This window comes from Myotis nattereri, assembly GCF_964212035.1.
Source record: "Myotis nattereri genome assembly, chromosome: 5".
NCBI classification, from domain to species: Eukaryota; Metazoa; Chordata; class Mammalia; order Chiroptera; family Vespertilionidae; genus Myotis; species Myotis nattereri.
Window position 1 is genome coordinate 103,745,039 of NC_138080.1, and position 27,405 is coordinate 103,772,443.

At 51.3% G+C, this 27,405-nt stretch overlaps 1 protein-coding gene across 2 annotated transcripts in view; it reads left to right on the forward strand.

Annotated features, from left to right (window-relative positions):
* The window catches only part of DOCK2 (dedicator of cytokinesis 2), a 374,023-nt gene that overhangs the window by 319,205 nt on the left and 27,413 nt on the right, over positions 1 to 27,405 (forward strand). For both annotated transcript variants that reach the window (XM_081091711.1, XM_081091712.1), the window contains exons 33-39: positions 2,276 to 2,424; positions 4,992 to 5,077; positions 13,268 to 13,424; positions 15,480 to 15,520; positions 21,133 to 21,223; positions 22,084 to 22,203; positions 25,820 to 25,909. In XM_081091711.1, coding sequence (XP_080947837.1) covers positions 2,276 to 2,424; positions 4,992 to 5,077; positions 13,268 to 13,424; positions 15,480 to 15,520; positions 21,133 to 21,223; positions 22,084 to 22,203; positions 25,820 to 25,909 — 734 coding nt within the window. The remainder of the gene's footprint in view (positions 1 to 2,275; positions 2,425 to 4,991; positions 5,078 to 13,267; positions 13,425 to 15,479; positions 15,521 to 21,132; positions 21,224 to 22,083; positions 22,204 to 25,819; positions 25,910 to 27,405) is intronic.

Consider the following 27,405-nt stretch of genomic DNA (forward strand, 5'->3'; position numbering starts at 1 on the left):
CCGGATAGATCCCTAGGATGATGCTTTTTTATCTGAATTCTGGGGAAATACTTCGACATTAAGCCCCATTTAGGCGGAATGGAAATGCATTTTTTTGCTGCCTTCCCTCTTGTCTCCTTTTTTCAGCTTTCATTGAAAGCCACAGCGCCAGGCTCTATGCCATACTACCTGAGCCTCTGTGCCTGGGAGCTCTCTGGCCCAGGGGGAGACCACCTGTGTTAGTCCTGACAGTGGGGAGAATGGCTCTTGGCTCTGAACCTCAGGGGGAGAAAGAGGAAGCTGCTGATGAAACTCGGGGTGTCAGTATCAGCGATAGGCTGGCTTAGATGTGCTTGCCCTCGCTCTCTGGGTGTCCTGGGGTCCCCAAGGGCCCATCTGCCTTCCCCTGTCTGCCAGTCCGATGTGTGTGCTGAGGACTGGGCTCAGTTCTGCTCAGCAAGGCTGCCCTGCGTAGTTCATTTTGGCCAAACATCACCACAGCAGCGTACACTATATAAAGTGTGCCACCTGCCAAGCACTGTCCTGGACACTTGCTACCTAATAATTCATTTACTCTTTACAACAACCCTATGAAATATACTACTCTTCTCCCATGTTACAGATGAGGACACTGAGGCCCCATGAGATGAGATAACTTGGCCAATATCACACAGCGGGTTGACGGTGGAGTCAGTGAACAGAGTCAGGCAACCTACCTGCGAAAACAGTGCCCTTAGCCACTGGGCCACATTGCCTGGGCACTGATTCTTCCGGGTGCTGTGCTGAGTACACACACACATTTTCACATGGTCTTCTCTACAGGGGGGCATTGCTATTGCATTTTTATAAGATGCATATACAAATCAAGAGCTAGAGAGTGCAGGAGTTCAACAATTGTATTTCCTTCTTCAATGGGCATTAATTGAATATCTGCTACTAGAGGCCCGATGCACAAAATTTGTGCAAGAGTAGGCCTTCACAGCCACAGCGGCTGCCTGGATCCATCCCTTGCAGCTGCGGCTGCCTCCATCCCTCGGCAGCAGCCCTGGCTTCATCCAGAAGGACATTCCCGGACACACGTCCAGAAGGATGTCTGGTCTAATTAGCATATTATGCTTTTATTATTATAGATGTCTTGTGCTCACTGCCAATGATATAATGGTGAGAACAGACATGGTTATTACTATCACAAAACTCTTAGTGGGGGAGGCAGACATTTGTCAAATGATTCCACAGCCCGGCTGGCATGGCTCAGTGGTTGAGCATCAACCTATGAACCAGAGGTCACTGTTCAATTACCAGTCAGGGTACATGCCCAAGTTGCAGGCTCGATTCCCAGTGTGGGACATGCAGGAGTCAGCCAATCAATGATTCTCATCATTGATGTTTCTATCTCTATCTCCCTCTCCCTTCCTCTCTGAAATCAATAAAAATACATTTTAAAAAATGATTCCCCAAAGAAATGACATCGTTGCAAACTTGGGTGAGAAGACAGAACACAAGGACCCAGTGCAGGTGTGTCTGACCAGCCGGGGGTGGGCTGGGCATGTGGCGGGGGCTGTGCTCAGCACATCCATCCCGTGGGACCCACCCAGGGGAAGCCAGGTGGTAACAAGGTGGGGTGTTGGGGTGCAGCAGGGAAAATATTATCAGCCAAGGAGCAAGGTGTGCACAGGCCTGGCAGTGGAGGAAGCGAGGTGAGTTTGTGGGACTGCAATAGGTCAGCGTGGCTAGGATGCCAAGGGCGAGGGGAGGGGCTCAGGAGTGGCCAGAAATGAGGCAGAAATGAGAAGCTGCGGCTCCTCTGGCCCTAAAGCAACACTTTAACCCAGACTCTTCCACCGACTGCACTATGACAGCCGGTTCTTAGCAATTTTTCCTTTTCTTGTTACATGAAACACTTGATAAAAGCATGTTTTCCAAATCTCAGAAGCACGGCTTGTTGCAGGCGGGCATACTTTCCATGCCCCTGTGATTTACTGTCGCTAACGTGCTCCGTCCGGGGCCCTGTTTGCAAAGATCGACGCAGGTGAAAACCCTTGTAAACAGTGGCGTGCTTTCCACCCGCTGTTATCGCCCTTAATAACGAGCTCGTGGGGATGATGCATGCGCCTCCTGCAGGAGTTAATGTATGTAAAGTGCTCAGAACGGTGCCTGGCTCCGGGGAAACAGCGGTACGAGCGTGAAGTATTGTTTTCAGCGTGCTCCTTCGCTTTACTGTTCCCCCAGGCGCGGTCTGAACGAGGACGCCCATCATGCCGCCTGTTTGACGTGTCCTGCCCCTCTTCTCTTCCAGGCCAGAACAAGATCTGCTTCATCCCGGGCATGGTCGGCCCTATACTAGAGATGACACTCATCCCCGAGGCCGAGCTCCGCAAAGCCACCATCCCCATCTTCTTCGACATGATGCTGTGTGAATATCAAAAGAGTGGGGATTTCAAAAAGGTAAAAAAACGAGGCTGGAAACTCAGCCAGCATTCCTAATCCCCTGCGCATTTCCTCATCATGCTCCCTCCTTCCATCTGCCCGGCTCCATCCCAGGCCTGACGGGAGGCACAGTGGGGACAGCGCTCCGCGCCCGGAATGAGCTGGCAGATCGGATTTGGTCTGTATTTTATCACGCTCTCCTGCCCGAGGCCAAGATTAAAATGTGCTTTCTTGCTGTGCATGCGCTGAGTCCCTTTCTCAATCGTGTGAGAATCCTGCTTCCCTCCCCCTGCCCATCTCACACCTGCCTGCCTCTGTCTGGCGCTTCCTCTTCCAGGATGACTCGGAAGATCTGTAGAGTCTAGAAAGAGAGACCCTGCCTGGTGTCGCCCTCAGCCATGCACCAAAGGCTGATGGGGTCAGAGGCCTGTCGCTCAGGGGGCACCCATGGCCCCCCTTGGAATGGGTGGCTTCCCCAGCAAGCAGGGAGTGAGCAGCTGTGTAAGGCAGGTCATGGGGCCAGTGTTTTCAGTGACAATCCTGCCAAACGTGAAGGACGGGGACCACGTTCTGGGCCCAGCCACTCTAGAAGCTTCTGACAGTGGGGTACACACCCACTTCCACAGGAGGCTCACCCAGTGTAGGGAGGCTGGCTCACAGGCCCGGCAAGGCTGCCTTGGTGGTGCCCTCAGGTCTCACCCTCCTGTCCTCCCTGCCCCACCTTCTCTCCTGCATTTACCCCCAACTGGGCTCCTCCCCTTCTCCCCAGAATTTCTGCCTCATTCTATACCATGTCTTGCCCCCAGATAATTTTTCTTAAAATGGGTACTTAAAGGGCAGCAGATTCCAAACAGTTTTTCTTAAAGTCCCTCAGGCATCTGGCCCCCCACCCCCACCCCGGCTCATTGGTTCTCTAACCCTTAGCCGGCATTCAGCGCCCTCCTTGCCCGACCTCAGTCAAGCTCTCCAGCCTTTTCTCATGCCCTGTGCCCTTCACATGTCCCCTCAAAGGTGTGGGCACCAGCTGGCTCAGGAGGTGTCCTGGGACAGGTGTGCGATGGTCCTGAAGAGGGACGAGCTCCAGGCCTTTTGGGGTTAGGCCCGGACAGGTGCTTGGTGGCCTCGTGTCCTCAGAGGCTGGCCTGCAAAGTGATTTTCCTGCCCTAAAGGATTTCCTTACTGTGACAGCCCCATGACAGGCACCCCCTGTTCTCCATGCATGGGGTCAGCCTTGGGCTCCTCATTCCGGGCGTGTGCTCATTCTAAGCATGTTCCCCAATTGCTTCTCTTCATTCCTCTCTTATCAAAAGAGACAGGACAATCAGGCTGACTAATGGGGCAGCTTCCCGGTGGACAGCAGCTGCTGCGCTTGGTGGTTGCTCAGCTGTGGGATGAGCAGCCCTGGCATGGCTGTTTGATTCAGAGGAAGTGGCCCAGGAAAGGGCGGAGGCAAGGCCCCCACGAGCCCCAAGCAGTCCCGATGGCTGGATCCAGGATGAACCCCAGAACTGGGGTCTGAAATCCAGATGGCCTCGTCACCCGGCTCCACACCACCCGCCCCCCACCCCGGCACCCTGTAATTTCCCTCCCAGCAGGTGCTTCTGTGACCCCCAGTCAAGTGCTTATTTACCCATCAGCACCTCTGCTCCAAAGGAGAGTTCATCTCCTGAGGAATCGTGCCAGAATCCACCACTGAGCAACTCAGACAAGAAAAATGCTGCTTTTGTCCGCAAAGTTGCTTTCCAGGACCTCTCAGCAGGCGTAACAATAACCTCAGCCATCATCACCAGAGGACAGAGGCTGGCCCGGTGCACACCTGGCCCTGCGCTCCCGAGGCTTTGCACATGCCATCTCCCTGCCCCCTAACCGCCCAGGCTATAGAGCCCCAATTGTATTTACAGGGGATGACACGCTGTGGCCCCACAGGGCAGATCTGTCTGCTTTATAAACCATGGTTCATGGAATCCAGGGTTTATGGAATCCAGCCATCCCTATCTGTACGGACCATTTAAGGCTGCTTTTGGGCCACAACAGCTGAGGTGAATAGGTGGGGCAGACCAACCAGCAAAGCCTGAAATATTTACTCTCTGGCCCTTTGCAGAGAATGTTTGCTGAGCCCTGGTTCAAACTATGACTGAGGATTAGAAAGACCTACTCCTTTTCCTCCAGTGGTGGAGGGAATGGAGGAGGCAAAGCCAGACGGCCTGACCTCAGAGCCCACTCCTGCCCCAGTCTCAACACAGTTAACATCTCTAATCAGGAGGACCCCGCCCCTGACTCTCTGTTCTCTCTCTCCCTTTCCCCTCCTCTCTCTCTCTCTCTCTCTCTCTCTCTCTCTCTCTCCTCCCCCCCTCTCTCTCTCTCCCTCTCTGTGCTACAGCCCTTACCATCTACCTTCTCTCTTCACTCCCTGGGAACTCCCAAAAGGCACACGTAATATCCTGTTTCATTCTGCATTCCCAGGTCCAGCCCTAAACCTGGGAGGTGATGGGTCCTCACTAACCTTTTGGTTAAAATAATGAACTAATTTCAACATCCATCCTCCTAACGATGTGATTGTTGATTTTCGTCTCTGCCTTCTTCAGTTTGAAAACGAAATCATCCTCAAGCTGGACCACGAGGTGGAAGGCGGCCGAGGGGACGAGCAGTACATGCAGCTGCTGGAGTCCATGTGAGTTCAGTGCCCAGGGCTGCAGGGCTCTGTCCACCCCCGGAGGCCAGCCTGGAGGCTCAGGGGCACGGAGGAAACTCCCGTGTGGGGAGAAACCTCACACCCCTCGCTGGCGTGGCCACTGCTTTGATGGTGATCGAATGGGAGAGATAGAAAGAAACTTTGCTGTTGGAAAGAGGGAACTAGTCTACCCACACGTTCATCTTCATGATCTTGGCTGCGGAATGATTCTCGCTGTTCTCCTGTCTTCCTTTTCAATCGATGACAGATATTGATCACGAGCATCACGTCCGCACACATGCAGTGCTCGGATGCCATGCTCAGCACCCTGCCTGCATTGGCTCGTTCAGGCGAGTTTACTCTTTGGTCCCTACTTCGCAGAGGGGGCCCTGAGGTTCAGGAAGTCTCTTGTCCAAGGGAACGAGGTCAAGTCAGTGAGTGGACAAGCTGGGACCCACGCCTGGCTCTGCCTGACCCAGCCGTAGACAGGGCACAGCTCCCAGAAGCACTGGACTTGGAGACAAGTGATTGTTCTGTTTTGTTTAGTTTTGTTTTAACAGCTTATAATTTGCATACCATACAAGTCACCTAAGTGTACAATTCAATGGCTTTTAGTATATTCCCAGAGCTGTGCAACCTTGACCGCAATCAATTTTAGAACCTTTTTGTTACCTCCTGAAAGAAGCCCTTGCCACTTACCCCTTAGCCATCTCCTCCCTCCCACTTTCGGGTTCTATAGAGCTGTCTGTTCTGGCCATTTTGTATAAATGGCATTATGCAATATGTGGTCCTTTTGATGGGCTTCTTTCACATAGCATGTTTTCAGGTTCATCTGTGCTATAGCATGTGTCAGTAATTCACTTTTTTTTGCCAAATAATATTCCAGTTTGGCTATACCCATTTAGTTTATTCATTCATGTGTCGATGGACATTCATTCATTTCCACTTGTTGGCTATTAGGAATGATGCCACTACGAGCATTCATGCACAGGATTTGTGTAGACCAGTGGTTCTCAACCTTCTGGCCCTTTAAATACAGTTCCTCATGTTGTGACCCAACCATAAAATTATTTTTGTTGCTACTTCATAACTGTAATGTTGCTACTGTTATGAATCATAATGTAAATATCTGATATGCAGGATGGTTTTAGGCAACCCCTGTGAAAGGATCTTTCGACCGCCAGAGGGGTCGTGACCCACAGGTTGAGAACCGCTGGTGTAGACATATGTTTGCCGTTCTCTTGGGCGGACACCTGGGAGTGAATTTGCTGGGTCGTATGGGAATCAACATGTAACCTTTTGAGGAACCATCAGACTCTTCCCCAGTGGCTGCACCACTCACTCTCCCACCAGCAGTGCATGAGGCTCCCATGTCTCCACAACCTCCTCAACATGCATTAATGTGGGTCTGGCTGACCACAGCAGTCCTAGCGGGTGTGAGGTGTTGATTTGCATTTCCTTGATGGCTGAGGCTATGGGGCAACTTTTCATGTGCATATTGTCCACGTGCGTATCTTTGGAGAAAGACACTGGGTTTTATCCCTGGTTCCATCTCTTGGCAGCTGCAGGGCATTGGGCCCCGCCTGCAACATCTTTGGCTTCCTTTCCCCATCTGTGCAATGGGGAGAATAAGCCTCCTGGGGTTACTTTGAAAACAGAATAACGATAAAGCACCTGGCACACAACAGGTAAACAGCTCAATAAGTGCACTCTCAGTTTCTGTCATGGTAGTTGCTACCTTCCTACCTCCCACCCCCAAGAATTCTCCCCTGGTTTAGGAATGTGACTCAGGCATCCCAAATGTCCCCCTAATTGTAGATTCTTTGATTTGTATTATTATCTGATAGAACTCTAATTTTGGATGCTTCCTCCAATCTTCTTTGAGTATTTTAACTTTAACAACAAAAGCAAACCGAAGGCCTTGCTTTAACCCTCACAAGGACCCTTCTGGTCCCACCAAGCAGGCAGAATGGAGCCCCAGGTAGCAGCATCCCAGCGGGCCCCACTGCCTCCTGTACCTGCACAGCCCTCACTAAACACCTAGAGCACAAAAGCCGCTGGGGGATGACATTTTGCCTGAGTCAATGTTTTCCTTAAAGTTCGAAAAAGGAAAATCTAAATATTGACCAGAAGTGAAAGCACATATACTGCTGGCAATTTCCATTTTTATGAGCGGATGGGGCCCTGTGGCAGTCTTCAGATGATCAGCGGGATTTTCAAATCCTTCCTGAGTGAATATTTATAAAAGGAACCCTCAGAGGCTGAGGAAATGAGAATCAGCTCATTATTTTTCTCCTAAGTCAGAGGTGTGAATGATTTTTACAAAACCAATCAAGGCAAGCCCGAGGAGGCAGGACCCCATGGGACGTCCAGCGGCCCAGCCCCTGCTTCTTCCTTTGAACTCTCTCAGCCTCAGTGTCCTTATCTGCACAGTGGGGATAAACTCACAGTCCAGAGTGAGCTTAGAGTTTTTGTTGAGATAACCAAGAAAACTCATGTAAAAATGCTTGGCTCATAGATAGTCCAGAAATATTAACTATCATTATTATTCATCTCCAAGTGGATAGTAATGGGGTCATTTGAAGCTACGAGCCCACCAGGCTAGTCATCCTCACTGCCCCCAGCCCGTCCATATCTGTCTTAAAGTGACAGTCCCACATTAAAGTTAGAAGTGAGATGCTCTCTGCTCTCCTGTATTCCATCTGCTTGGGAATCCTATCTAATAAAGAGGGAATATGCTAACTGAACCTCACGTCATCGCAAAGATGGTGGCACCCACAGCCAATAAGGAGATAATATGCTAATTGATGCCCCGCCCTAAAAAATGGTGGCACCCACAGCCAATAAGGAAGGAATATGCTAATTGACTGCTCCACCCTCAAAGATGGTGGCGCCCACAGCCACAAGATGGCTGGCAGGGTAGGGCAGTTGTGGGAGATCAGGCCAGCAGGGGAGGGCAGTTAGGGGTGACCAGGACAGCAGGGGAGGGCAGTTAGGGGTGAGACCGGGCCAGCAGGGGAGGGCAGTTGGGGGCAATTGGGCCAGCAGGGGAGCAGTTAGGCATCGATCAGGCTGGCAGGGTAGTGGTTAGGGGGTGATCAGGCTGGCAGGCAGAAGCAGTTAGGGGCAATCAGGCAGGAAGGCAGGTGAGCGGTTGGGAGCCAGCAGTCCCGGATTGTGAGAGGGATGTTCCAGGGAGAGGGTGCAGGCTGGGCTGAGGGACAACCCCCCCCCCCAGTGCACAAATTTTATGCACCGGGCCTCTAGTATTTCTAGAAGTAGGGAGGCGCAGAAGTCTAAAGAAGACAGAAAATGTGTGTCCTGGGGTCTGAGGCCCACCCAACTAGTTCCACACATAGTCTTAAAAGGAGCAGTGACAGTCAGCTCTGTCAGTGCAGCTGAAGGGCATGTTCCAGGTTCCTGCTTCTGAGGACCCTCCATGTGGAATGACAACCAATTTGAAGTGCAGTTACCCCCGGCCCCCTAAGGCAGGCATAGACACCACCACCCTCCTTCCACGGAGTGAGGAATTACCTGAGCGGCCTGGAGATTTCCACAGCTTTCTCACTGTCACTTCTTCTCCCCTTTGGGCCTCAAAGGGGAGGAACAGCTGAGTAACCTTGGCAGGGCCAGGATCCAAGCCCAGCCCCAGGGGCCTCATCTGTAAATGCAGGGCTTCATAATGCCTACCCAAGGAGATTTTGTGAGTATTAAGCAAGGAAATCAATAAAGCGGGCTTAGCACAGCCTCTGGAACACAGGAAGTACTCAGTACATGGTAGCACCATGATATATTATGGTACGTTTTTATTTCTGTATCTGCTTCCTTTGCTAGATATCCCAGGGGTCAGTGACTCTGGAGTTTCTAGAACAGAACACATTTAGAGGATGGATGCATGGTGGGTGGATGGATGGTGAACGGATGGATGATTTCAAACCAGTCTGCTCATTTATCTCACATTCCTAGGCCATAATGAGCAGCTTTCTTACCTCTTACCTAAAGAATAGAGAAACGAAGAAAACCAAGACTTTGTTCTCCTAAACCAGGGGTGGGCAAACTTTTTGACTCGAGGGCCACAATGGGTTCTTAAACTGGACCGGAGGGCCGGAACAAAAGCATGGATGGAGTGTTTGTGTGAACTAATATAAATTCAAAGTAAACATCTACACTAATAAAAGAGAAAAATGGTAATTGGCGTACAGCGCTACCCTTTTCATTGGCTAATCAGGGCTATATGCAAATTAACTGCCAACTAAGATGGCAGTTAACTGCCAACAAAGATGGCGGCTAATTTGCATACGTAGGCACAATGCAGGGAGGCGAAAGGGAAAGCAAGAAGAAGCCCCCTTCCACTGACAGTGATCGGAAACCCAGGGGGGAGCTAAGAGGTGGGGGGCAGGGCAAAGGCGGCCCTGGGGCCGCCTTTGCCCTGCCCCCCAGCCATGATCGGAGAATCAGGTGCCTTTGCCTCCCTGGCCAGTGATAGCAGGAAGTAGGGGTGGAGCCAGCATTGGGAGCTGGGCACGGTTGAAGCTGGCAGTCCCAGGAGCTAGGGGTCCCTTGCCTGGGCCTAAAGCGGAGCCCACGATCGCGGGGCCACTGCAGCTGCGGGTCCCCGCTGCCCGGGCCTCAGCCAGAGGCATCCTGCAGGGGCAGGGGCGGAGCCCGCAGATCGCGGCGCCCCCCGCTGCCACTGCGGGTCCCCGCTGCCTGGGCCGGACGCCTCGGCCAGAGGCGTTAGGCCTGGGCAAGGGCAGAGCCTGCAACCGCGGGGAGCTGGGGGTCCCCTGCCCAGGCCTAATCCCTTGGCCAGAGGCGTTAGGCCTGGGCAGGGGCAGAGCGGGAGATCACAGGGAGCTGGGAGTCCCCTGCCCAGGCCTAATGCCTTGGCCAGAGGCGTTAGGCCTGGGCAGGGGCGGAGCCTGCAACCGTGGGGAGCTGGGGATCCCCTGCCCAGGCCTGACACCTCTGCTGGAGGCCTCAGGCCTGGTCAAGAGGCCGATCGGTGATTGGTGATCGGAGGGTGATGAGGGCCAACTCCTCTGGCCGAGGCATCAGGCCTGGGTGGGGGGCAGAGCTGGGGATTGGAGGGATATGATGGTCCCCTTGCCCAGGCCTGAAGCCTGGGTCAGAGGCGTCAGGCTTGGGCAGGGGGTGGAGCAAGAGATCAGAGGGAGATGGGGGTCCCCTGCCCAGGCATGATTCCTGGGCCAGAGGCTTCAGGCCTGGGCGGGGGTCAGAGCCAGTGATCGGGGGGAGATGGGGGTCCCCTGTCCAAGCCTGACACCTCTGGCGGAGGCGTCAGGCCTGGGCAAGGGGCCAATCAGGCGATCGGAGGGTGATGGGGGTCTACGCCTCTGGCTGAGGCATCAGGCCTGGCCTGGGGGCAGAACCAGTGATGGGGGGAAATGAGGGTCCCCTGCCCAGGCCTGACACCTCTGTCAGAGGCGTCAGGCCTGGGCAAGGGGCCAATCCTGCAATTGGAGGGTGATGGGGGTCAACGCCTGAGGGCTCTCAGTATGTGAGAGGGGGCAGGCTGGGCTGAGGGACACTCCCCCACCACACACACACACACACACACACACACACACACACCCAGTGCACGAATTTCGTGCACCGGGCCCCTAGTCATTACATAAAAGGGTACGGTCTTTTTTTTTTTTAGTTTTACTCATTTCAAACGGGCCGGACGGGCCGTAGTTTGCCCACGGCTGTACCTTTGCTTCTCAAAGTACCGGCAGTGTCAGCCTCACCTGGGAGCCTGTTAGAAATGCAGACTCTTGAGCCCTAGCCAAACCTGTGGAGTCAGAATGATTAGCACAGTGCCCAGGTGTTCCCACACGTATTGAAGTTTGCAGAGCAGGGGACGAAGCCAGTGGTTCTTAATGTTGGCTGCACATTAGAGTCACTTGGCGAACGTAAGCAGGGAAATGCTGCTGCCTGGCTTCCACCCCTGAAAATGCGATGTTACACCCCCAGGGTGGGCGCTGAGCTTTGTAAAAGGTCCCTGGTGACTAGCATGTGGCCAGGGCAGAGAACCGCTGGTCTGGCTGTGCTCAGGCTCTGAGAACACTGCACATTTAGAGGGTGGATGCTCATGGAGGGCCCTCAGACACAGTACACATTTAGAGGGTGGATGCTCATGGAGGGCCCTCAGAAACAGTACACATTTAGAGGAAAAAGCACACCCTGGACACCAGGCTGCATTGTGTTTAGGGTGGGAAGCGGGGCTGCACATGACCGTCCCAGAAGGAGTCAGGCACAGCTGTGACGGGGCCTGACAGGCCAAAATCTGAGGGCAATTTGCATCTCTCTTTGAGAGCCAGGAGACAGGTGCTTCTCCCACTGAGATGATGGATTTGTCTGATCGCAGCCACAGTTTGCAACTTTGCCTCCTTGCAGCCTGGTTTGGCTTCTGGGAGGAAATGACCGCCCCCCCCCCCAAAAAAAAAAAAAATCCTTGTCTTTCTTACCTGTCCCCTCCTAGGAGCTCTTGAGCCTTAAACTTCTTCAGGAGAGTAGGCAGAAACAAATGCCCTGGGTAATGCTTGTCCATGGCTACACGGGATGCCTGAGGCCATGTCGCAATGCCTCTCCCCAGAGAAATATTGAACAGTGATCATTTTGGTTACCAAGGTCACCGTTGACTATCTGATCGATATTGGAAAGGTCATTTCACCTTTCTGAGCCTTGGTTTCCTCAGTTGTAAAACAAGAGGAATATTTTTTACTTATCAGAATTATCGTGATGGTTTCTTAAGAAAAAGTGATTGGTATAGGATCTAGTCCAGAATAAGTGATTAAAAGTAAGTAGTCATTAATCAAAATTTTAATCCATCCATCTCTTCCTACCTAGCCTGTGGGCTGACTGAGGGCAGATATGATTCTTTTTCATATTTCTTTTTTTTATTTTATATCTTTCTTCCATCCCTGCCCCAAGCAATGCCTAACCTAGTGCCTAGCAACCAACAGGTGCTCAAGAAATGCTATGTTCTTTTGTGGGTATTTTTTTTGTTTGTTTTTTAAAATGTGGAATATTAATATTATAACAAATATTAAATTTTTAAATAATAGATGCACATTTAAATTGAACAGTGAACATTGTCTTCCTCTATTTCCCTACCTAGACCCCTCATCAGAAGCAACCACTCTGAAGACTCTGGGGTTTATCCTTCCCACCCATATCCTGCAGATTTACAAACACATAGACACACAACACAGAAGCGCATTCCCACTCACACATAGTGCTTGCTGGTTGAGTGTGCAGATGCTTAAGCCAGACTGTTGGCACTGGTCACCTGTGTGACCTTGCACTGCTTAGTTGACCTCTCTGTGACTTAGTTTCCCAGTTTGCAAACTTCCCATCTCATAAGAATGTGACGGGAGGTTAAGTGAGTAAAAATTTGTGAGACGGTTAGAATAATGCCTGGGACATGGTAGGCTCTATGTGAGCAGGTTAAATAAAAAAACAATTATTGTTTGGAGTCTTACTTTTCACAACTATATATTTTTTTCAAGTTCTTTGTGTTAAAACATATTGATCTCTCATACTTTTTAATGGCTTAATGGAATTATAGTTTGTGGATATGCTTTAATTTACTTAACCATCTGCTTATTGATGGAAATTTAAAATAGTTCCAACTATTTCACCATTGGACATAACTTATCAGTGTTATAAGTATATCCTGGCATACTTCTGAGAACATTTCTGAAGAATAGATTCCCCAAAGTAGAATTATTGGGTCAAAGGATATGCACATTTGTGATTTTGATATTGTGAAAATTGCTACCCCCTCCCCAAAGTTGTACTGATTTACTCCCAATGTGGGTGTATAAAGGTGACCATTTTCCTGAATCATTGCCCATACTGAAAATTTATTTTTATTTTTCCCAATTTTGATGAGGAGGTGGGGAAAATCACAGTTGACCCGCAAGTGCCATGAGTTTGGATTGTGAGGATTCATTGAACTGTGATCCATTGAACTGTGATCCATTGAACTGCTATATTAAGTGCAAATAAGTGTATAATGAATAAGTGGTTGGAAAATGCACAAAATGAGCCAATGAAGCAGGGGAACTTGAATTCACTAGATTATTTGGCTTGTGCTCCACCCCACCCCACCCCCCTGTACCCCTCACCCCAGCACAGCTTCTTCCCGGCCCAGCTCACTGCCCTCCTGTCTGCCCACAGCCTAATGGAGTGTGCCGCCGAGCACCTGACCATTGCCAAGTCCGTGGCGAACTTCGTGAACCTGGTCAAAGGCCTCCTGGAGAAACTGCTGGACTACCGGGGCGTGATGACGGATGAGAGCAAAGACAACCGAATGAGCTGCACCGTGAACCTGCTGGTAGGCGGGGCGGAGTCCGGGGGCAGGCCTGGCTTTGGGGCTCACTACTGTTCTTGATCCGAAGACAGCACTTAGGGCTCTGTGAATCAGACAGATGTAAGACTGAACTCCTGCTCTGCCATCTGCTGGCTTTGTGTCTGAGGCAATCACATCACCTTTCTGTGCCTCAGTTTCCTTATAACTGAAATGGGAATGTATTGCCTTTAGCACCTAACACATCCCATGGGAGGAAGGCGGCAGCAGGAAGTGGTTAAGAGGTGAGCTTTGGAGACACACAGCCCACGGGTTCTCGTGCTCCCTCAGATAATTAGTAGAGTAGACCGTCAAGGAGGCTTTCTGATGGTTCTCAACCTGTTGGTCGCGACCATCGGAAAACACATATAGCATATCAGATATTTACATTACGATTCATAACAGTAGCAAAATTACAGTTATGAAGTAGCAATGAAAATAACTTTATGGTTGGGGGTCACCACAACATGAGAAACTGTATTAAAGGGTCGTGGTATTAGGAAGGTTGAGAACCACTGGTTTAGTGTGTTTATCTGTTCCATGGAGAAAAGAATAGTACCCATTTCATAGGCCGTGCGGTCCTGGCCTGTGGTTAAATGCTCACTGTGTGGTAATTGCTCTCTCTTACAGAATGAAATAACACTAATAACTAGAATTTCTAGAAAATGAGTGTGGGGCACAGGCTATTCAGGGCAGCTAATCCCATAGCCGGGCTCTTAGCCTCTGTACACAGGACCCGCCATGGGAAACTCCTGAATGTCTCTCTTCCCATGTCCTGTGATGTGGACAATACACAGATAGAGGCAGCCACAGTGCCTCACACCCACCATGCCTGCCCACCCTCAGTGGTTACAATGAGGAAAGTTGACCAGAGACCACGTGGCATCCATCACAATGAGCCCCTGCCATTCTCAGTGTCTAGAAACACCGTTCAAGCCCTGTCCCCAAAGTCCTGTGGTGTGGCCTCCATTTCCCTTTTTAACAGCCTTGATATTGCCAATTGATTTCCCTAACTGCTAAGGGGAGTTTAAAAATCCTGATTATAGCAGAAAGGAATTCATTGCTAATCACTCCACCAGGCCCACTTTACATACAGAGCATGGAGTGGGGTTTTCCTGGAGTTTAGCAGTCTGTCTCTATGAAGACACAGAAGTTAGTAGAAGAAATTGACCTTCAGACTCACCTGGGAGAAAGCTTTGGACAGGCCGTTCTAGAAGCAAGTAGACCCTGCTAGTTTTGGGTATCAGTGTGGTATCGGGGCGGAGGACAGGGTGGAGGTCAGGGGTATCAGGAGAGCTGAGGTCTCGTATGGCTCTGCCACCCACTGACTGTGCCTGGAACACATCCCCTGCCCTCTGGCTGCACTGGAGTCTATCGGGTTTTCTCCACGTGTGGCCCACAGATCCCATCAGGACCTTCTGGCTCAAAATCAGTAAGGACTTACTTTAAAATACACGGGACAGGATCTCTGGGTGGAGCCCAGGATGACCACTGGTCTGAATGGCCCCTGAGCTCAAATTTCCAGGTTTAAATGTCTTTGGCTGTGGAATCTCACTGTAACCCCTGATAATTCCGCATGGTCAGGAGTTATCATCACTGGGATCTACGTATTATGATTTCTATGACTGTTACTCTGATTATTGCTGTTACTCTGATTCCAACTCAGCCCCACCCGGGTACAGGGTCTGCCCCTGTGAAGATCAAGCCAGGCTGCCCTCACAGTGGACTTTGTCAGTGTAGGTGGCCTCGGCCTCGGCCTCGGCAGCCCACCTCTCAGCACAGCCAGTAGCTCCACTGCAGCCCCTGATACGTGATGGCTGTTATTTCCTTTGTCCCTCCATTGTCTGAGGATCAGGGAGTGATTCCCATGGCAAAATCTCCTAATGAGGCTGTTGGATGCATTCAGGAAATGCAATTTCTTGCTCCCATCTCGGGCCGCCCAGATAGTAAACACCAATCTTCCTCCTCATCTCCGTCGCTGCACCCTCCACCCCTGCCGCTCTGCAAAGAAAAGCACTCACCACTGTTTTCCTTCCCACCTAGAATTTCTACAAAGATAACAATCGGGAAGAGATGTACATAAGGTAAGATTTTTGTTTTCTAAAACCCAGTCCTGCTGTGTCACTCTCCCGCTCAATACCCATCGATGGCTCCCTATTGTCTCAGGCCAGAATTTAAACTTACCTTCTTGGTTCTCAGGCCCTCTGTGTACCGATTCCTATCAATCTCCCCAGATTCAGCCCCTTTCATTCCCCGTCATCAGCCCGCAAGCCCGCTGGGAGTTCTCTGACCTGCCATATTGTTTTGCAATATCTACAGCTCAAACTCTCCTTAACCCACCTTGTGGCTCGAGCTGGGACATCGCACTTGTATTTGGTGCAAGGCTGGCACGTGAAGCCCAAGTCCTGCGTTTATAAGGCATGTAGTCAGGTCATTGGCAGCCCAGATTCAAAGGGGAAAAAATGCTATGATGTATGATGGCGCTTTCTTGTAGGCATGTGAAAGGCAGCTATTTGGGCATGTAATGAAGGATTTTTTGGGACATTAGCCTGGAGCAAAGAACTCCCTTGCCAATTTTTCTCAGAATCATATTTTTTTCTTCAAAGTTTTAAAAAAACATCCTGTTATTTTTACTCATTGCAGAAATAACACATATTAATTACCAAGACAAAAAAATACTCATAAAATACAGACAAGCAAAACAAAAAAATGAAATAAACGCCAATAATCCATACATATTCCCAGACCCTTTTATATTTATATATAAACTAGAGGCCCGGTGCAAAAAAATTTGTGCACTTGGGGGGAAGGGGAGGTCCCTCAGCCCGGCCTATGCCCTCTCGCAGTCTGGGACCCCTCGGGAGATAACGACCTGCTGGCTTAGGCCTGCTCCCGGGTGGCAGAGGGCAGGCCCAATCCCTAGGTGCAGCCCCTGGTCGGGTTCAGAGCAGGGCTGATTGGGAAGTTGGGGCGCCGCCCCTGTCATGCACAGAGCAGGGCAGATTGGGAGGTTGTGATGCCACCCTCAGTCACGCTCAGGGTAGGGCTGATTGGGGGGTTGGGGCACCGCCCCCTGTCACACTCAAGGCAGGGTCGATGGGGAGGTTGCGGCGCCACCCCCTGTCATGCACAGAGCAGGGCCGATCAGGGGGTTGGGGAGCTCCCCCCTGTCACTCACAGAGTAGGGCCAATAGGGGAGTTGGGGCACCGCCCCCTGTCACACACAGAGCAGGGCGGATCAGGGGGTTGGGGTGCCGCACCCTGTCACACTCAGGGCAAGGCCAATGGGGAGGTTATGGCTCTACCCCGTCACACACAGAGCAGGGCCCGTGGGGCGAGGGGGCGGGGGGGGAGGGGGTTGGGGCGCCGCACTGTGTCACACACAGAGCCGCAGGGCAATCAGGGGGATGGGGAGCTCCCCGCTATCAGGCACAGAGCAGGGCTGATCAGGGGGTTGGGGCGCCTTCCCCTGTCACAAACAGAGCAGGGCCGATAGGGAGGTTGTGGCCCCGCCCCCTGTCACACACAGCCGCAGGGCGATCGAGGGTTTGGGTGCTGCCCCCTGTCATGCTGATCCTGGTGCCGGGAGGCCTCTCGGGTCCGCTGATCCCGGTGCTGGGAGGCATATTACCCTTTTACTATATAGGATAGAGGCCTGGTGCACGTGTGGGGGCCGGCTGGTTTGCCCTGAAAGGTGTCCTGGATCAGGGTGGGGGTCCCCACTGGGGTGCCTTGCCAGCCTGGGTGAGGAGATGATGGCTGTTTGCAGCTGGTCACACACCCTTCAGGGTGGGGGTCCCCACTGGGGTGCCTGGCCATTCTGGGTGAGGGGCTGAGGGCTGTTTTCAGTCTGGCGGGTGACGGAAGCTCCCAACTGCTCCTTTTTTTCTTTTTTTTTTTATTCTGGGCCAGCTTTAGCTCTGAGGCTCCAGCTCTGAGGTCTCTGCTGCTGAAAGCAGGTATCTGGTTTGTTTCGGTTCTATAATCAAAACACTGTATCAACTCCAGCTCTGAGATCCCGGCTTGCTGAAAGCAGGTTTCTGGGGTTTTGTTTAGCTTCTATATTTGTTACAGTGTTTCAAACTGCAGGCTCAGAGGCCAGCAAGGCAGGCGGGGAACGTTGGTTTCCTCGGTCACTGAAGCAAGCAAGCCTCATGTTAGTTTCAAGCTGCCTGGCTGCCGGCCGCCATCTTGGCTGGCAGTTAATTTGCATATTGCCCTAATTAGCCAATGGGAAGGGTAGCGGTTGTACACTAATTACCATGTTTCTCTTTTATTAGATAGGATTGAATTCTATGCATGCACATTTTTTGCAAAAATGGGATCACATTGCTTATAATGTATTCTTTGCTTGACAAGAATTCCATGTCAACAGATATATTTCGACATCATTTTTTTTCTTTTGATATCATTTTTAATGAAACTATAAAATTCTCTTTCCAGAATATACCGTAATTTATACAGTCAATCCAATATTGTTGAACACTTAGGTGTTTCCAGCTCTTTTCTGTCATACACAGTGCAGTGACGGAATTCTTGGGCCTATATCCTCATGCACATCTCTATGTCACCAGGACCTGCAAAGCACAGTTGACCATGGCCCCTTCAGGCTCTAACTCAAAGTCTGAACTCACTCTGCTAGTACTGAGGATAGGTCTAATTTAGTTTAGCATTAATCCAGAAACAGGAACTATCGCTTAGAAAAGGTATAATTCCATAGGTTGTCCTGAGCTTGAGAGTATTTATAGCATCACTAGACATGGCTTATTGTAGTAGCGCAAAGCTGTGGGTCCAAGAGGCCTGGGGTCTCCCCTTGTTTTCCTGAGACCCTGGTTATTTCCCTCAGCCCCTCTGGGCTGTGATTTCCCCTGCAGGATGTCTTCGTTCTACCTTGTGTTCTGAGGACTACAAGAGATGCTACAGGTGAAGTGCCCGGCACACGGTGCCCTCCCTCCAACCTCTCTTCTCTCCTTCCCATTTTAGAAACACAGGTAGTGGCTCCCAGCTCTCCATAAGCTTTGGAGATTTGAGGACTATAGAGTCTTCTAGGAAAACCACATTTTCCTAAACCAGATGTTGTAGACAAGGATGTAGTCTAAAAGTCTGTTTTATTTGGCAGACATAATATTTAAAGACACTTTTAATTGCCATTTTTCTTTAGTCTAGAGATTTTTACCCCAAAAATCAAAATGTCCCTCTTCTCCTGAAACACCAAGAAGGTATGGCGGCACTGGGCCCTTATCCTGTCCTGACAACCATCACCCAGACTGGTGGTGGGGCTCCTTGAGGCAGAGTAGGGGAGCTCTGGGCACAGCACTGTCTCTGCTCACCCCTGAGCTTCTGGGGCATCTCCCTCACTGCCCAGCTGGCACCGGTAGGTGTTTGAGTTTGAACCCAGGTTGGGCCCATCAGGTTGCGTTGCTGTGGGCACTGCAAGTGATCACCACCCCCTGGAGTTGACGTAGGAGAGGAGAGGGTGCGCTGGCGAATTAGGGGTTATAAGAACCACGAAGGCTCTCCCTCTGACTGTGCTCTCCACGTGCTGTGGACCCAGCCATCAGAGATCCAAGGACAGGCAGGCTGGGATAAGGCGGGTTCAGCCATAGATGGAGGGGTTTCTAAAGGTGGACCACAGGCTCAACACTCCCTACGTGTAGGCCACGTGCAATTTCACTGATCACTCTGATTGATCAGCAGGAAGTTAACGGGTCGAGGGTGGAAAGGCCATGATTGTAGAGGCAGAAATAGCTGGTTTCAAAACCTGGCTTTACCTATTTCTAGCTCCATCTACTTCAACTCAGGTCTCAGTTTTCTTATCTATGAAAGGATTGTAGGGAGAATGAATGAATAGAATATATAAAGCACCATTTGATAAATGAATGAATGAATGAATGAATGAATGAATGAATGAATGAGATCATTTGATCATTCATTCATCCCCTTACCTGCAGATGCCAGTCCACCTGTCACACTATGGAAACCTTGCTATAAGCCCCACCTGGATGAATCCTGCTGTCATAGTAACATAGATCCTCCTCCATGACATTGATCATAGCTATCTTTTGGCAATTATTTATTTGATGATTTGATTGACATCTGCCCCCTTCCCCTAGACTGTATAAATGCCAAGTCCTGAGAATGGTGTCTACTTTTGTCCCCACTATCTCTAGTGCCTGGTACAGCCGTGCGCTCAGCACAACTTGGCTGGTTGAATCAAGAAATGAGAGAAAGGTCACTAGGATGTCCTGGCTCATTAGTTATCAAAAACCACTAGCTGCCTTTTTCTCCTCAGAATCTTTGCCAGTCCCTGCCCTGAGGTCAGGCAGCCTGCATCTGGCTCGCGGGCCATGTTTCATGTGGCCAGCTTCTCCTTTGGTGACATTCTGTGCAGATAGGTTTCTTCTAGCAGGAGCCTAAGCCTGAGCACTGAGCTCTGCTTTGAGAGCAGCTGCTTCAGAAGCCTTTGTACCCTGTGGTTAGGCAGTCAGGGCACAGTCTTGGCAGACACCGCCTTCCCTCTCAGAGGAAGAGACCGGGGCTTGCATCACAGCATCACCCCTGCACTCAAGCACTAAGTGTTGCCTGCTCCTGATGACATACAAGTCGCCAGAGCAGTGGTGCTCTGGCTCTGAATCTGTTTCCAACAGTGGCAGGTTCTTCTTTGTAGAAGAACCGAATTCACAATGAAAATAGATAAGAACCATTACAGCTCAGTGCTGGCTCTAGGCTAATCACTTCCAGTGCAAACTTGCATTTATCCGCTGCAATGCTAGCCGTCACTTTCTGAGCCTTCCGACATGGACTGCTTGGCTCTTTATATGCCCATAAGTGTGTTTTGTGAGAGTTGCCATCTTACCGATGAGCAAAGGAAGGCACCGAAAATTAATTCCCTGCCCCTTAATACCTCTTATGTGTCAAATTAAGAATTGACCAGAGCTCCCTTCCTTTGTTCCTGCCCTGTCCTCAACACCACTCATCCATACAGTCCTCCCCGGGATCAGAATTGGAGCATCACATTGTAAATGGACGGGTGGTGGGGATGTGATTATTGTTGAATAGTAGATTCTCCCTGCTGACAGCTCCAGGTCTGGAAGTGAATATCCAATCTCCAGCCCCTGGTCCACTTCCTTCCTTAAATGTACTTCCTTTATCCCCAGAGAACACTGAAGAGCAGGTAGGATCTGCCCCTTTGCAGGGCCGTGGCTTGTTCATGCTCTGGAATAGAACAAGGACCAGAGCATGGGCTCTAAGGACAGTTACCTGGGATCACGTTTCAGCTCTTCTATTTATTAGCACGTGACTTCTGACGAGTTACTCAGTTCTCCTTCCCTGATTTCTCTTGTCATATTGCATTGGCTGGAGTCTTCAGTATGAAGTTGAATGGTACTGGCCCAAAGCATGCCTGACTTTTCCAGGCCATAGTTTTCTCATCCGAAAATGGGTATCCCCAACAGACCCGTTTTACAGGGTTGTCATGAGGATTAAATGATCTGAGGCATTTAAAAGACTTAGCATAGTACCTGCCACACACCCAGTGCCCCACAGATGCCAAGTGCTGTCATCATGACCACACAAGGGCGCTGGCTATTAGGGAGGGAGAATTCCCCAGAGGTACTCAGTTGCTCTGTCTGGCTTCTACCTGGCCCTACAACCTGCCTCCTTATCACCTGGTAACTCAGCTTGTTTCCCCAAACAGGTACCTGTACAAACTCCGCGATCTTCACCTGGACTGTGACAACTACACGGAGGCTGCCTACACGCTCCTTCTCCACACTTGGCTTCTCAAGGTACTGCCCTTCCCATGCAGTGGATTCATTCAGGGATTCCCCTCGGGCCTCACAGCCAGTGGAAGAGTTAAAAAGAAAAGAAAGAAAAGAAAAAAGAATTAGCCAAATAAATTTTGTGTTGCTCTGAGTCCAACAACTTGATCTGGCAAGGTTACTTCTCTGCACTGCTTCTCCTGGCACATAAGGTCTCTGTGACCTTCACATTTAGCAGCAACAGTAACCCCTCGAGATATGTCTTATGGTTTTATATAACATCCAACTGTTTTCTATAATATCCAGACATCAACCATAAATCATTAGCACACCCAGACCTCCACTTGAGTCATTTTCCTGCTATTGAAAGTGCTGCTAGAGCTGGACAAAGTCTGAGGGATTTCCTCTGGCTTTTGAAGAGCTGGGACCCTGTCTCCTAGGAGTTCAGAGAAAGTCCCTACACACCACATATATGAGCCAGTAGAGCAGTGGTTCTCAACCTTCTGGCCCTTTAAATACAGTTCCTCATGTTGTGACACAACCATAAAATTATTTTTGTTGCTACTTCATAATTGTACTGTTGCTACTGTTATGAATCATCATGTAAATATCTGATATGCAGGATGGTCTTAGGCGACCCCTGTGAAAGGGTCGTTTGACCACCAAAGGGGTCGTGACCCACAGGTTGAGAACCACTGCAGTAGAGACTCAAGCATGACTCAGCAAAAATCAAGGGGTGCTTCCCAAATGTAGCCTGTCAACCAGTATCTCTCCGACTGGCTGCTGACACCCAGGGTGGCAGGGAGACAGCTTCTCATCCATGAGGGAGGCACCCACCCTCAGTGGCCCCTCAGCCCCTGATGACCCCGCATGTCCTCTCTCCACAGTGGTCAGATGAGCAGTGTGCCTCACAGGTCATGCAGACGGGCCAGCAGCACCCCCAGACCCACCGCCAGCTGAAGGAGACGCTGTATGAGATCATCATAGGTTACTTTGACAAAGGAAAGGTAATTTGTCCCCGCCTTCCCTCTCTGTGGGGACCCTGCTACCGGGAAGGGTGGCTCTCTCCTGTGCTCCATACCAACCCATCTGCATATCTCCATCCCAGTCCTAAGTCCGACCATTTCTCTCCATCTCCAGTCCTACCACCTTTGTTCATGGCACCAGTATTGCACACCTGGACACTCAGGTGGCCTGGGCTTCGCAACTTGGTCCTCTACCCACAGTTCCCTCGGCCTCTAGGATATGCCAATTCCATACTCATAATAGTGAGATATGAATCATACCCACTTCTTAGTGATATTGGGAAAATTAGGTGAGAAGCTGCATGTGGAACATGTAGCACAGGGCCTGGTACATAGTGACATCTGGCTGAGCTGTGACTGTCACCATCATCACCGACTCCACCTTCAAGGCCCCAGTTGAAGGCCATTTCCTCTGTCATTACCTGCTGCCTCTCCTCTGAATCGCAAGGCCTCTGTTGTTCCTCAGGACACAGTTTAGCACTGAATTTGGTCTGTCCTCGCACTGCAGTTCCTCGCATCTGTCTTAGTCTGATCCCCCCACCTTCCCTTGAAAGACAAAATGAGGTAATGTCTGGGAAGGGCTTATAAATTCCCAGGAGCTGAGTGGGTGAACAACACTGTTTTTATAATTTACCATTATAAGCCTCTTGAGGGCAGAGATTCTGCCATCTCTGGAACCTCCTGCCCTGCGAGACATCCAGTCAGCGTACTGTTGGTTTACCAGCTGACAAAGTTGTCACAGTGGGGTAGGGGAGCCCCAAAAGTGCATGCTGAGCTTTGTTCTCTGCAAGGTATCCAATTCGACCAACCCTGTGCTAAGCAGAGAGGAGAAGCCATAATCCCCAATCTCAAAGACTGGCAAGATGGCAAGATGGACATGCCAATCATGATGTTTTTTGTACATTACCCTTTGGTGTTGTGCAATTGTGGGAGAGGGGGTGGAACAGGGTAGTGACTAAATACTTCGGGAGCAGAGAGGAGGAGCAGATGGGTACGGCTCACTCTGAAAGCCACTGTGTGGAAATTTCTAGAATGAAGCCCATATTCCTTAGCATCCTTTCAACTTCTTTTCCCCCACACCTCTCCTCCTTAGAAACTCATTGCTCCAAGCACACATCATGGCTTTCTACCCCGTAACTCCATCTGTCACCACCTGGTAGACTCCTCTACATCCCTCAGAACCCAAATTACATCTATTTTTTTTGTGTGCTTTACTCGCTTATGTTCCACATTTATATCTGCTCCACCACTGTATACCATGTCACGCCTGGAAGCCAGCAGGCCCTGGACTGTATCAGGCTCAGGGATCAGTGACTGTCAGAGGTCCCAGTGACCACAAGGGCAGATGTGGGAGGAAATCCCAGGTCCCTAACTCCCGCCTGGCTTCCTTCCTGGTCCCTTAGTGGTCTCTCACACACGGGAAGAGCATTTCTGGCATATTATGGTATGAAGTTGGCAAAGACCTCCACTTGAGCCACAGTCCCCTGGCCAGCTCAGGGTGTTACCACCACCCCTTGTTCTGGCTGAAGAGGAAGCACCAGGCGGCCTGGCCCACAGACTTGGTTCCTTCTGGCACATAAAGCTCTTTTGCGCTGCTCCCTACGCTGTCCATGGGTTTACAGCCATGGCGCCTGCACTCCGCACTTGCTTCTATTTATTTTTATGCTTGAATGCAGAGAGAGCACTTTTGCTACAAAGCACACACTGCATTTTGGCAACCTCCCCTCTCTCCTCCCCCACCTCCCCAGCTTCTCCATTTAGGTGCATTTTTTCTATTTTAAACCAAATGTGAAATGTTATGGGTATCCCTTGAGATTGCCAGACCTCTGCCCACCGTGCCTTCCCCGGCCTCTCCGCTGGGGTTCCCACCCCTGTGGTTGCAGATGGAGGGGTGATCTGTCAGCTCCAGTCTCACACAAAGCAGAGGGAAATGGTCCCCTATGTCCAGGGATTGTTTTCAGAATTGGTTTTAAATACAGAAAAGACCTATCTTTTAAAACACCTCAATCACTCTTTTTATTACTCTAGTACCACTCCCATCCCCGCCTCTATGCGGCCCCTGCACACGCACCCCCGCCCCAAAATAACCCCACTGAGAAGGGACTGCGTCGGTTCAGTTACACAGATGACTGGGCTCTAGAGAGCGGCTGGGCAGCATTGGCATTGCTTAGCAATCCTGGGTTCCATCGTGAACTTAAAATTCTGTTTAGATGGTCGCCCAGCTGGTATGGCTCAGAGGATGAGTGTCAACCTATGAACCAGGAGGTCACAGTTCAATTCCCAGTCAGGGCACATGCCCAGGTTGTGGGCTCTATCCCCAGTGTGGGACGTGCAGGAGGCAGCCGATCAATGATTCACTTGTCATTGATGTTTCCATCTCTCCCTGTCCCTCTCCCTTCCTCTCTGAAATCAATAATAATAATAATAATAATATATATGTATATGAATAACAACCAATTACAAACAGCTAACTAGGTTTTTAAAAAATTCTGTTAATGGTAGATCTCGTGTCCTTACCACATACACACACCAAAGAAAGGGGCAGAGGAAGGGAGGGAGGGAAGGAGGAGAGAGGGAGGGAGGGGAGATGGCCAGAAGGGAAAGGCGTCAGGCTGGCAGAGTGGAAGGACCCCAGGCATGAGCACCAGGAGAAGTGGATCTGGCCCCATCTCTATCTCCAGAAACCCTGCGCCCAGGCACCTGCTTACTTCTCTGTGAACCATTTCTCTTTGGAAAATAGAGCTACACCTCCCTGCCCCGCCTGCACGGGGCAGCTGAGGGAGTTCATTCACTTCTGAGGCAGGAGTGAAGCAAGGCCCCGGGCCACCCCCAGGTGGGCATCCTGGCCCTGCTTTGGGTTGGGCATCTGAGCTGGGCCACTGGTCTGCCCATGAGGCTCTGCATCTTACCTGCGGAATACAGAAGCCGCCAGTAACCTCCCCGAGAGCCTGTGGGGACCATGTTCAGCCTAGTATGCAGCTGCTCCGTTATTTGTCAAGAAACTGGGCTGAGAGGCAAAGGAAGGGCTCCTGGGAAGCACTGAGCTCCCTGTGCGTGGGCTGGGGCTCCCTGTGCGTGGGCTGGGCTCCCTGTGCATGGGGCTGGGGATCCCTGTGCGTGGGCTGGGCTCCCTGTGCATGGGGCTGGGGCTCCCTGTGCGTGGGCTGGGCTCCCTGTGCATGGGGCTGGGGATCCCTGTGCGTGGGCTGGGGCTCCCTGTGCATGGGGCTGGGGATCCCTGTGCGTGGGCTGGGGCTCCCTGTGCATGGGGCTGGGGCTCCCTGTGCGTGGGACTGGGGCTCCCTGTGCGTGGGGCTGGGGATCCCTGTGCGTGGGGCTGGGGCTTCCTGTGTGTGGGCTGGGGCTCCCTGTGCGTGGGGCTGGGGCTCCCTGTGTATGGGGCTGGAGCTCCCTGTGCTTGGGCTAGGGTCCCTGTGTGTGGGCTGGGGCTCCCTGTACGTGGGGCTGGGGCTAGGGCTGGGGCTGGGCCAGGCTTGCCACTGAGTCCCAGGAGACACAGCCACCAGGTCCCTTCCTCTGCAAAGGCCCTGCCCGCCTGGAGGCGCCCCTAACCTCTGTCTCCGTGCCCTTCCTGCAGATGTGGGAGGAGGCCATCAGCCTGTGCAAGGAGCTGGCGGAGCAGTACGAGATGGAGATCTTTGACTACGAGCTGCTCAGCCAGAACCTGGTAAGGTGCCACCTCAGAGCAGACTGTTCTGGAGGCTGGTGCTCGGGACCGGCTCCTCACAGAGGAGGGCGAGGGGGCGGGAGGCCAGCCAGGTGGGACACAGAGAAAGGATGGAGGGAGGGCCTGACCTGAGCTGGGCTGTGCTGAGCAGCTCCCTCCCCATTGGGAATATTTCCAAAGGGAGGAATTCTGGGAAAACTCATCAGACAGCCACAGGGATGGGCGTTAAGTACCTGCTTGGCACTGGGCGCTGCCGCGGCCGCTCACCCAATCAGCGCTGTGCTCCATTTGCAGTCAAATTCCCACAAATCACTGAGCCAATTAAATAAAAACGCAAATTCGTGCTTTCTGATGAACAGATAAATCACATTAAAGTGCTCCCCATCTGGCCGTTCCCCATTAGCTCCTGGGTGCTTGTGATTAGGGGGAGGGAGTGGAAGTGGGGGAGCAGCCATGCTGCTTGTGCTGCAGAGGCCGGGCTGGCCTGGAGGCTGCCTCTGCAGGGAAGATGTGGAGAACTTTTAGGTTGCTGCCCCCCACCCCCACCCCCACCTACTTCCTGGTGACCTGAGAGCCAGACCCAGAGCCCCATCATAGCCCCTTTTAGAGGCCAGTCCAGCTCTAATGAGAGTCCGAATGTTGGGAGAGAGTTTATAGGAGAGAGTTTGGGGGGATGGGGGGGGGATGGTTATGGAGTATAGTGTTCTAAGAGATGTGCTTGAAGAGAAAACACTTATATCTGCCCCATGAGTGTATCCACATAGGCGTTTTGCAGATAGGGAGGCCCGAAGGCCTGCACACACATGCTCAGGACACATTTATGCATGCACACACTCACACACACACTGTACATATTCACACACATGCTGGCATGCACACACATCCGGGTACCAAGCCCACATCACAGGCTCGTGCCTGGGTCCATGCACACACATCTTCCATCTGTAGCAGGTTTCGGATGTCACAGTTTGTCCCTTTCTATGTGCCATGTCTGGCCAGTGATTTCTTTCTGGCTCATATCAATCACAAGAGGCCATCAGGTGAGAAGTAAGAGGCAGACTGTTCCAGAGATGCGGAAATGTGGAAAACACACGCCTCTTAGAGGCGATGATATATGCCATGTGCACGCATGGGAAGACGTCGATATGCAGACACACATCCATCCACACACCTGCACGGACACAGGCCGGTGACAGCTGGCCAGCTTCGCTTCCTTACCCACGGGCTGCACCATGAGATAACGTTTCTTTATCTGCAAAATGGAGATGCAGTACTCGTGGGGTTACTATGAGGGTGATGCAAGTAAATGAGCTAGTGCAGGTAGAGCGATTTGCCTGGTACATGGTCTGCGCCAGATAGAGCTGCTGCAGGTGTCCCCTGGCATCATGGGGACACTGGTGCCAGGACCCCCAGCTGACAAACTCTGCAGATGCTCAAGGCCCCTATGTAAATGGCATAGAACCTCTATTTGATACAGGCTACAGCAGGGCCTGCCT